This window comes from Astatotilapia calliptera, chromosome 8 (assembly GCF_900246225.1).
Source record: "Astatotilapia calliptera chromosome 8, fAstCal1.2, whole genome shotgun sequence".
Classification (NCBI taxonomy): domain Eukaryota; kingdom Metazoa; phylum Chordata; class Actinopteri; order Cichliformes; family Cichlidae; genus Astatotilapia; species Astatotilapia calliptera.
In genome coordinates this window covers 15,432,999-15,443,824 of record NC_039309.1, presented here as the reverse complement: position 1 = coordinate 15,443,824, position 10,826 = coordinate 15,432,999, and the positions used below count along the sequence as shown (strand labels likewise).

Below are 10,826 nucleotides of genomic sequence, written 5' to 3'. Positions count from 1 at the left end.
TGAAATCTTGTAACCTTCCCTTTCACTCTTGCTCCTTCTGTCACAAATCATCCCTGACACTCATCTCCACCCACCCCACCCTGCCCTTCTTCTCTCTTGTGCACTGTCCTTTGCCTTGGATCGTTGACCCCAGCTATTTAAACTCACTCTACCTTCACTATCTCTGCTCCTTGCAGCTTCACTGTTACACCTGTCCTCTTATTCACTGACTTTCATTCCCCTTTCCTCCAGATTATATGGTCACCTCTCCGTGCTCTTTTCCACCTGCTCCCTAATCTCACCATAGATCACTATCACAATATCATCTGTGGATACATGCAGTATTACTGAATTACCCAATAAGGTATAACACTATATCTGTAAAAAATAACGAATAACATTCATATGAGACATTTTTCTCCCTAATGAGTAGCTGCTTCAGCTTCTGATACTACTTCTTTAAAGTTGTTTACCGTTACAAGTTAAATGAAAGACTTGTTCTTGTAGTTGGGGTTCGTAGTGTTGTTGCTTTTGCCACCACGACCACTTTTTGAAATCAAATATTAATCAATTTCTTTGCCTTTTCCTTGACGTCACGATTTCCGTGCGGTCTCCTTTAAGGTTGCCACGGGTTACCGGCTCACATGTCAGAACGAAGAGAATTGACGTCAGTGACGGCTGTTGATTGGTTCTCAGCCGTATCCGGTGGGGCAGCGGTCCAGGGCTCGGGGAAAAAAATCGAAAAGAGGAGGAAGATCTGGTAACGGTGCGCTTTGAGAAATATCTTACATTCCGAGTCACCGTTTAAAGGCTCGGCAGGATTTTACCGTTTCTTGTGAGTATTCGTGTTGTTTTGGTTCGCGGAACATATGACCTCTGTATAGGTGAAATTTGTTTCCTCCGTCTCTCGTTTGTTTATGCTAGAACTCAAGATGGCGTCATTGGAGGAGCGCTTTGCCTTTGCACGGAGCTAGCGAGCTAGGCATCAAACCTGACATACATAAACTAGGCCGAAGGTAGTTTAGCAATCCTCTGATACGCGTGTTGCTCATTTGAGGAGTTTTCTGCTGCTTCTTCATATGTCGGGTTGCTCGTTTTATTAGCATTAATCTGCTCGTGTAAGTTACTTGACTGCAGCCGTCAGCTTTCTCGCGAAGCCTTCCTGACCTAGACAGTGTTACAGACAGGGCATCTGCTTCATATTTACTCTAACGGTGGTATTTCGCCACTTTTTAAACCATTAAATGCGTTATTACAATCCATCATCAGCTATGCTCATTTGTCTGCTGTTTAGCAAGGTCATTGTGCCTCGCTGTTGTTTTGTTTAATTGCATAGTTAGTTTTAGGCGATGCTGCAGGATAGTAGCTGATTCAAAGAATCGACATTTAAATATAAATAACTATTTTACGACATTTCAAATAAAGTAAGACTTTCTTATTGCATAAGACAGGAGAGCTTTCCTAGTAGAGGTTGCCGTAGCTCTTAATTTATACCACCTGGTCCGAAAACAGTATCGTTTACCACATAGTTATTCCTGTGCTGGGTTTAGATTAAAGCAAGCCTGCCAAGTTTCCACTACAAGCGTAGTTAGTTGTGCATAACGGCTGTGCGAGCTTCATCTTTGATAACATGGCTAGTAATCTCCCCTGGGCCTTGTCAGATTAGAAATTATCCGAATCCTATTATACTGATGCACATGCACGATACACTTGCAGGCACAGAATAGATTGTACTCTCACTCCGCAGGACTTGTTTACTCATTTATCCTTCTAAATGGCAGAGATGGGTTACATCAGGACTTTAGAGGCCTTCCTGATTTAGACTACATAGCCAGATCAAGCTCAGAGCTGTCTGAAGAAACTTATATCACAGAGGCTGATCAGATGATCTAAGGAGCTGTCAGGCTGTCTTGCTCAGCACCAGTATTGTGGCGTGAAATGTTGAAACCTCAATCATGTGCGCTTGCTTTTGGCCTGTTTCACATTTCACCATTCGTCTAAATTTAGGCCTTGTCTATGATAATGTTTCAGCCCTAGCCAGCTGCTCTGTCATTGATAGAGGGCTTAATTCAGTCTGGGGGAAAAAAACTTGAACTGTTTTGTGTAAATAAAACCAAGAAAAACGGTGTGCTTGTTTTAGTTTTGTTGTGTCTGCCTGTGTGTGATCACATCATATGACCATTTTTCGCTCCAGACAATTAGGAGCACTCGGGTTCCATAGTGACAAAAACAACATGCTGTGCTTTCTCACTCCGGCTCCATTTTTCTCACATTCTCACATTTTTCTGTGTGTCCAGTTCACATTGAGACGCTCAGGCTCTTTTACCCCGTGTCACTCTCTGTCCTCAGTGTTGTGCGCTGATGATCTGACACCATGCTTCTTTTCCTTTCCTCTCAGCACAAAGGTTAGAGGTCACAGAGCAGGGTTGCGGCTGTCGTCATGGCATCTGGAAGTACGAGCAGCGAGGAGGAGCGGAGCCTGAGGGAGTGTGAGCAGTACGTGCAGAAACACAACATTCAACAGCTGCTGAAGGACTGCATTGTCCAGCTGTGCACCTCCAGGCCAGATAGGCCCATGGCTTTCCTCAGGGAGTACTTTGAGAGGCTGGAGAAGGTTTGTGTGCTAATGTATGTTTGTGTCTTGGACAAATGCAAGCCATTTGTCAGTGATGGGTGGGCATCTTATACCCTTGTATTGGACTGTACTACTGCCAGTTACTGTAACCTACCTTCTGATTTGTGTCACTTACAGTGACGCCAAAATTCATAGCACTTTAAAGCAGAATGATTAGCTATTGGTCCAGCAGGCTGACAGCACTTAACCTCCCACATTGACCTTTTTCTATTTACAGTTGGTTCTTGATTTTTAATTTTTTCAGCATGCAATGGGGGAAAACAGACAAGCCCTATATTATACATTTTTCCCCTTTCTTTTCTTTCTTTCTTTTTTTCAAAGCACATCTTGTGGAAAAATATTTAGACCCACCAAATGTGCGTGCACACTTGGAGAACAGACTTCCAGAAAACTCTTTGAGAAGTGGATGCTATAGTTTACTCTAAATATTAGTAAAATATTGCCAGCCAGAGTCAGCAATAGCTCATATGAAGGAACAGAGAATAAGTAAAACAATTAATTAGTAGTCTGGTTACTGTCAGATCTTTTGCAGATTTTTATCTTCCAGAGACAGGAAAATGAAATAATACCTTAGCTACTATTTTGTTTATCTTATATTATTATTTTCTTCAACTGTAGTCATGATCATACATAGATGGACAGTTTCAGAGTTTTTTCTTCTTCAGGTTTGCAGTTATTTACGTTCAACATTCAGAACATTTGAGGCTTTCGTCCATCTTTTTATCTATTTTCTTTTGCTTATCCAAATCACCATGGCAGTGTGGCTGTGGACTATTTCAGCTGCCACAGGGTGGGAGGCAGCGTGCACCCTGGACAGGTCGCCAGTCTGTCACATGAGGCTTTTGTCAATATTGAATTATAAAAGGTTAAAAAGTAATCGGACGCTTGGCTCCAAAGTGTTTCTTGAGCCGTGTCATTTCATTGTTTTCATTGCTGAAAAGAGCTCAGGAGTAGCCCAGAGGTGATTTAGAGATGATTTATTCGACCTAGAATGAGTTTAATTGTCTTGGCAATATGAAGAGTAACAAAATAATGATAGCCAAATGCAAATAAACTATTAGATCTAAAAGAGAAACTGTTGATGTAATTTGCATGGGAAAGACGACTCTTTTTAGTTTATTTTTTCAAATAACTCCATGGCTAGTCTAGATTTCTGTCCAGCACATGATTAAAATAAGACCAGACAACACAATTTCATAAAATAGTTACAATATTAATTACTTTTGTTGGTTTTCTAAACTCAATTTGTTTGTCTGGTTTTTTTTGTGTGTTTCTATACACTAGGGGCCTCAGTTTTGGGCAATACAAATACTTAGTGTTTGTTATAAAAAGAATGTGGTTTCATGAATTCCTTCTGAAGAGTCTCAGCAGCATGCATGGTGCAAACAGGAAACATACTTCCTATTGAAATGCATATGTTTCAAAGTTCTACTGCCTGTAACAAAAAACGTTAAAAATCTTGTTACGTACACAGGAACAACTGGATAATGGGCTGCACCAAAACCTCTCAGGATTTATTAAAATTTTCAGACCCAGTGAAATCATCACAACATAAAGGCTACAGTCCAGATTACAAAAACAAAAGGGCGAGAGTGGAACTCATAGATTTCACAGTGTTATATGGAGTGATGAAGCAAAAATCGACCTCAGAACGATGGAAGGGGGAAAGTGTGGCTTGTGCACATGTGACTGCCAGTGGAACTGGGACAATAAAACGTATTGATCATTTCACTGCTCATAGAAACAACAGGATGAGTGTAGGGGTACACAGTGGCTTTTTGTGTGCTCAGATTCAACCAAATGCAACAAACTGATTTCACCTCATGTGAACTGCTGTCCAAATAAATTGCATATAAATCAAAAGTGTAGTGTCTGCAATAGAGGAACACACCCATCTGATGCATGCTGGAGGAAAACATTACCATGAGTCCTGAGTGTAGGATGCGTTGCTTTCTATCATACAATTAGTTGTGACTGTATAAATCTTGTTTCCCTGACTGACTCAGTCCTGTCCCTCCTATTTAGGAGGAGGCCAAGCAGATTCAGAACCAGCAGAAGGCCAGCAGTTCCCGTTCAGACTCTCGTGATGAAGAGGTGTCTCCGCCCATGAACCCCGTGGTAAAGGGCCGCCGGCGGAGAGGCGCCTTCAGCGCAGAGGTTTACACAGAGGAGGATGCCGCCTCATATGTCAGAAAGGTAAATGCATACAGCAGATACGACGCTATGGCACATATGATTTCTATTTGTGCCAGCATCCTGACATTGCTTTCTTTTTGATTCCTAAGGTCATTCCAAAAGACTACAAAACAATGGCTGCCTTGGCCAAAGCTATTGAAAAGAATGTTCTCTTCTCACACCTGGATGACAATGAGCGGAGGTACCAGACTTAATATTTTTTATAATTTTCAAAAAGTATATTCGTGGGGATGATTTGGATGACTGGCTCACCTCTCTGTTTCTTTTCTTTATTTAGTGACATATTTGATGCAATGTTTCCAGTCACCTACATTGCTGGGGAAACAGTTATTCTGCAGGGTATGATTACAGCTTGTCAGCATTGATCACAAAAAAGCATTAACCAAAATCATAGCACTGCTTTCTGTCATGCTAACTGACTCGGCTTTATGCCCTCAGGTGACGAAGGTGACAATTTCTACGTCATCGACCAAGGAGAGATGGATGTGAGTGTTTGGATTGTCAAGTAGCTCTGTTAAATGACTCATTTAAAATCACATTTAACATTTGCAAGTATTTATTTTGGTTTGTCCCTTTTCCAATCCGGTAGGTGTATGTGAACAATGAATGGGTGACCAGCATAGGGGAAGGTGGCAGCTTTGGAGAGCTGGCACTGATCTACGGCACCCCAAGAGCGGCTACTGTCAGAGCCAAGACCAACGTTAAACTGTGGGGCATCGACAGAGACAGCTACAGGAGAATACTTATGGTGAGGAGATGTGCGGCTGCAGACCAGCGTTTCTAAAGCTTGAAGTTGAAATGTTTTTGATCTATTCTTGTACTGTAGATTCACTGTTTGCTCTTTTTTTCTGTTGCTGTTGTATTGAGCTAATTTCTTCTTATAGGTGTGCCATCGTTCTCATGTTCACACTTCTAATCCACCAGCATATTCTTGACACTATGTTTGTTTGTTTTTTTTTCTTTTTAAGCATTTACACTTTTAAAAAATGTCCTTCTCTTTTAGGGAAGCACTTTGAGAAAGAGGAAGATGTATGAGGAATTCCTCAGAAAAGTCTCCATTTTAGGTGGGTTACTTGTTTTTAAATTAACCATATCAGAAATTAAAGCAGAGGAAGGGAAGCACATTACCTGTGTCTGTTGCTGAGATTAAAATAACCTGAAAAGAACTTTAAAAATATCTCACTTTTAAAAGAAAAACAGTAACAGGTTCAGGCCTTCAGAAGACTTTTTTGGTTTGTTTTTTTATTCTGTCATCATTATGTCTCATTATTAAACTTTGCTCTGCTCTCCTTCCTCAGAGTCGCTTGACAAATGGGAGCGTCTGACAGTCGCCGATGCCTTGGAGCCTGTCCAGTTTGAGGATGGACAAAAGATTGTTGTGCAAGGAGAGCCCGGAGATGAGTTCTTCATCATCTTAGAGGTATCCACTTGATTCATTCGTCTCCTTTTACACACATTAAAGGTCTCGTGTTGTACTGCTTTATGACATATTAGTATTAGTCTCACTTGTCTCCAGAATATTTCAAGTTTCAAAGTGTCATTTTGTTTTTTGAGCCACACGTTTGTATATCTGTGGTTTGGCGCTCATTCAGTTCAGTGAGGTCAGAGTGCACGGCTGCTGACACTCATGCACGAGACACTCTGTGGCTTCTTTCTTTGTGTGTGGATATTTCACTTTTGAATAGAGCTAAATTCTCAGCACAGTGTTTGTGAATGCAGAGTTTGTTCGACTACCTCGCAGCTATAAAAATCTAAATTTCAGCAGTGCAGTGCATTACTATGTTAGCAGTTTCCCCTTGTAGTTAGTGTCTTTAAACTCAATATTTTCTGATCACAATGTTTTCTGGAAACGGAAACAGATAAATATGTACATGAGTGTGAAGTGCAGGACAGGAGAAGACACACTCAGCTGGATTTCTGTTCAGCATTTGAATGTAACGGAAACACGTAAAATGACATGAACACGCACTTCTCTACTTCTCTGTTGGTTATGAATCAGTCCTTTTTCTACACTTTGTGGTTGTCTCTCATCGTTATGTTGCCCCCAGACCTCTGACCTGTGCGTGTACTAATTAGGTCACATGAGCCCTCCCTAGGAAACAACAGGATTTCCTTTTCCTATGGTGACATGATTGGCTGAATGTAATTCACTGAGCTTTCAGTTGTTAAGGTGACAGGAATACATGAAAGTGTTAGTTTGGTTAGTTGTGGGCTGTATTTTCAACGCTTTGCTTGGTGTCACGCAGACTTTTTTCATATTTTCTTTATTTTAAGCAACCAGATTCCAGAAATGACCCAAACTAACTTTGGCAAACACTGGCTTCCTGTGCAGCTCTGATGTTTAACAGCTTTTAGTGCGATACTCAATAATTGTGCTCATATCTTAAAGTCACACAAACAAACTTCAGCAGCTTTGTGTTCAGCAGTGTTAAATTACTGCTTTCTTTTTCATCAAAGTCTGACGACTTTAAGAGAGATGGAGGCTTCAGTTCCTCTTCAGAAAGAGCTGTGTGACAGCAGCGTACGCCCAGACAACACTTTAAATATATCCAGCAGTTGAAATCTTTTTTTCTTTTCTTTTCTTTTTTTTTTTGGCCAAAGTATGTCTTGCTGCTGGTAGTGCACACCAGTATGTTTAGCATTAGTGTTAGCAGCATGCCAGCAGCGAGAGGGTAGGATCATAGGTGAATTTTTGCTCAGCTTCCTTTGGTTACCTGGTTTCTAGATCTTGTAATGCTGGCAGCAAGCAATATTTTACATTTCTGTAAATGTAAATGGCTACTTTATCAAACATTTGTCAATGAGTTGAATGACCTTGTCTGCTCCTGCTTTTCCTGGTTTTCTGCCATATTTACATAAACTAATGAGCCGCACAAAGCTACAAAATAACATAAATATGACTAATTTTAAACTGAATCATGCAAAGCTGCTCTACAGTTGTTGACCTCTGTTTTCCACACACTCCCTCTTGTGGTCATGCATGTGATTGACAGATGATCGGTTAGTGTCAGAAAGTTAATTCACAGGAAAAAATGGAATAATCCCACACTGTGGAATATTTCAGTTCCAGCTTAGTTTTTCTTTATCTGCATTATTCCAACATGAACATATTTAGCTTTAAGGTTGTTATGAAGTTGTTACAACGTTTTTGTTTTTTCTTTACTGTAGTTTTTATAAAAATGTACCACTGAACAAAATAAGCATTGGTTTAAACAACTGAAACCCTCATTAGTCGCAGTCTTGATTCATCAATGTATTAAAAGCACTTTTATGATAAGCTGATGTTTGTGTGTTTTCAGGGCTCTGCAGCTGTGTTGCAGCGTCGCTCAGAGAATGAGGAGTTTGTGGAAGTTGGGAGATTAGGACCATCAGACTACTTTGGTAAGAACTAAAGTGTTACATAGGAGTCTTTTACATATATATGCATGTAGGGCTGCTCAATTAATCGAATTTTAATCTCGATTACGATCTGGGCTTTCAACGATCATTAAAAATGACTGAGCCGATTATTAGCCCCTCCCTCGTGCTTTACTCTCGCGCTGCTCCGTGTGGCAAATCGAGCGCACCTCTCTGCATTTCGAACACGTGTCACAACAATTAAGAGCAGCGGTCCCCAACCTGTTTTGCGCCACGGACCGGTTTATGCCCGACAATATTTTCATGGACCAGCCTTTAAGATGTCGCGGATAAATACAACAAAATAAAATTAGTACAGGTACCGAAAAAAAGAAAATTTATGCATAACACAAGTGAAAAGACCAAGGAAAACCGAGTAAACGATAAAAACAATAACAAAATAACGCTGAAAACCGATAAAAACCCTGAAAACTATACATTTCACACCTGAGCCTCAACTCTCGCGTCCCAGTACCAAACGACTCACGGACCGGTACTAGTCCGAGGCCCGGGGGTTGGGGACAGCTGATTAAGAGGACCCGAGGGAAGCTCGGAAAGCTAAGCAGAAGTTATTTGGAGAGGAAAGTGACTGCTGCTGGTTAAAAAGAGAGGTAAAAAAAACTTCAGTGGTGTGGAAACATTATGGGTTCGCGGAGTCAGTCGTGGATCAAGTAGACATAGTGTGTAAACTTTGCTACAGTGTCGTAGCTGCACCACAGAGCAACACTGCAAAGTTCACTAAACATAGATCTTTACATTTTTCATTTATTTTTTATACTGCAAACATTTGCACTGTTATCAGTATTTGCACACTATTTTATATTATTTTTTGACAATTTTTAAAGTCATTATTCAATACATTGTTATTGTTAAATAAATATCGTCAAATAATCGAGATCTCAATTTCAGTGAAAATAATCGTGATTATCATTTTTGCCATAATCGAGCAGCCCCATATGCATGTATGTAAGTATGTGTCATGCCATTAACTCAGTAGTTTTTTATTTTAAGTAACAAAAAAAAGATAGGGAGCATTAAAAATGGTGGAAAAACAGATCTTTGTGACTATGACCAACACTATTTCTGTATACATGTCTCTGTGTGTGACACTGAAGGATGTTTTCATGAATTTTGAATTTTAAGTCTGTGACACTTGTTTTTTTTTTTCCCCCAGGTGAGATTGCTCTGCTGATGAACCGCCCCCGCGCCGCCACCGTGGTTGCCCGCGGCCCCCTGAAGTGCGTCAAGCTCGATCGGCCTCGCTTTGAGCGTGTCCTGGGTCCCTGCTCAGACATCCTCAAACGCAACATCCAACAGTACAACAGCTTTGTGTCGCTGTCTGTCTGAGGGAGCATTTCTCCTCACACTCACTTCTCCGCCCCCCGCCGCACCCTCTCCACCTCTTCTTCTCTCCTTTCAGACCCAGGGGTCCACCAGTGCTTTTCTTTTTTTGTTAGTTTTTTTTTTTTTTGCTTTCTGTCACCTTCTTCTGATTTCAGTTCCCCCATTCCCACTCTTAATTTCACACACAAATCATTTTATTGTTCCCACCGGTCACGCTGCTGTGACTGTTTTTGTTTTTTTGTTGTTTTTTTTTAAGCCATTCACCAGCGCTTGTACCAGCTGCTGTACGCTACCTTGTAGGCACAGTTACACCACATGTAACTTATGTTATATATATATATTTGCTGATTAAGCTTCTTTTTTTTTCGATACGAAGCGGGAGATCTGAAAGGTTCTCAGACTGATGAGACAGACAATCAGACTTTACATTGCGCTTTCAGTAAAATTATTATTTTTTTGTTGCAGACTGAAGTGAAGAAAAGTTTCCTTTGTTGTCGGGCTTTTTTTTTTTTTTTTTTTTTGGACATCAATTAGCTTGACTACACAGAGAGAGAGCAGAACTGAGAAACTGTAGAGGGCGTGAAGATCTAATGCTCGACTTTGGTTACCGTTTGATTGGTACGACGAGAAAACAATGTCTCTTTTAGTTCGAGAGAGCTTGTACAACAAATATTTTTTATTGTGCAGCTACCAGGCTAGTGCCAAATGTTGATTACTGTCATTCAATGCAAAGATGCATAGCCGTGGGAATGCAATGCGTGCTCTGTTCCAAACAGGAAGTAGTTATCACCCTGTAGTCATCTTAATCAATAGGACGACCATACAAGAACTGCCTTGACTACTCTGAGGAAAATAAATAAATAAATAAAAAGAAAGGAAGACAAAAAAAAGAGTATTAAGTGTATTTCAGTATTCAGTTTCTTTAGTATATACCAAATAACTTGGTCACTCTTCTGCTATGGTTTGTAATCAAAATGTTATAGTATAGTTAAAATGATCCTAGTTATATTATTATCATTGACTAAATGATAAACTTATGGTTTGGAGTGATGGTGATTGTTTAAAAAAAATATGTTGAACTTTGTCTTTTTGTAAACACTTATTTTTCCATAAATTCTATTTTAGGTGTCCAGTGCCACAAAGTAAAAATAAATGCTTCTTCTTGTCAACTGATGAAACAGTATGTAATTGTATTGTGTAAAATGTCATGGGTAAAAACTTTTTTAAATAGATCAAAGGGATAATTAAAGGTTTATCGAAGCGGGGAGTACAAAGC

General features: G+C 40.1%; 1 protein-coding gene across 1 annotated transcript; it reads left to right on the top strand.

Moving 5' to 3' along the window:
- The first annotated feature begins 645 nt into the window (after window positions 1–645).
- Window positions 646–10,066, top strand: prkar1ab (protein kinase, cAMP-dependent, regulatory, type I, alpha (tissue specific extinguisher 1) b). Its single transcript, XM_026178973.1, has 11 exons — window positions 646–814; window positions 2,378–2,593; window positions 4,640–4,810; window positions 4,900–4,991; window positions 5,088–5,149; window positions 5,249–5,295; window positions 5,400–5,558; window positions 5,814–5,874; window positions 6,109–6,230; window positions 8,110–8,191; window positions 9,381–10,066. Exons 2-11 carry the CDS (start codon window positions 2,420–2,422, stop codon window positions 9,551–9,553), a joined length of 1,143 nt encoding a protein of 380 aa, XP_026034758.1. The 5' UTR covers window positions 646–814; window positions 2,378–2,419; the 3' UTR covers window positions 9,554–10,066.
- The last annotated feature ends 760 nt before the right edge of the window (window positions 10,067–10,826 follow it).

Bases quoted from the DNA above. Each gene is read 5' to 3' on its own strand.
- prkar1ab (XM_026178973.1), top strand. From the start codon at position 2,420: ATGGCATCTGGAAGTACGAGCAGCGAGGAGGAGCGGAGCCTGAGGGAG. The intron at 5,150-5,248 runs GTATGATTACAG...TTATGCCCTCAG, and splicing joins GGAAACAGTTATTCTGCAGG to GTGACGAAGGTGACAATTTC. The intron at 5,559-5,813 runs GTGAGGAGATGT...CTTCTCTTTTAG, and splicing joins GCTACAGGAGAATACTTATG to GGAAGCACTTTGAGAAAGAG.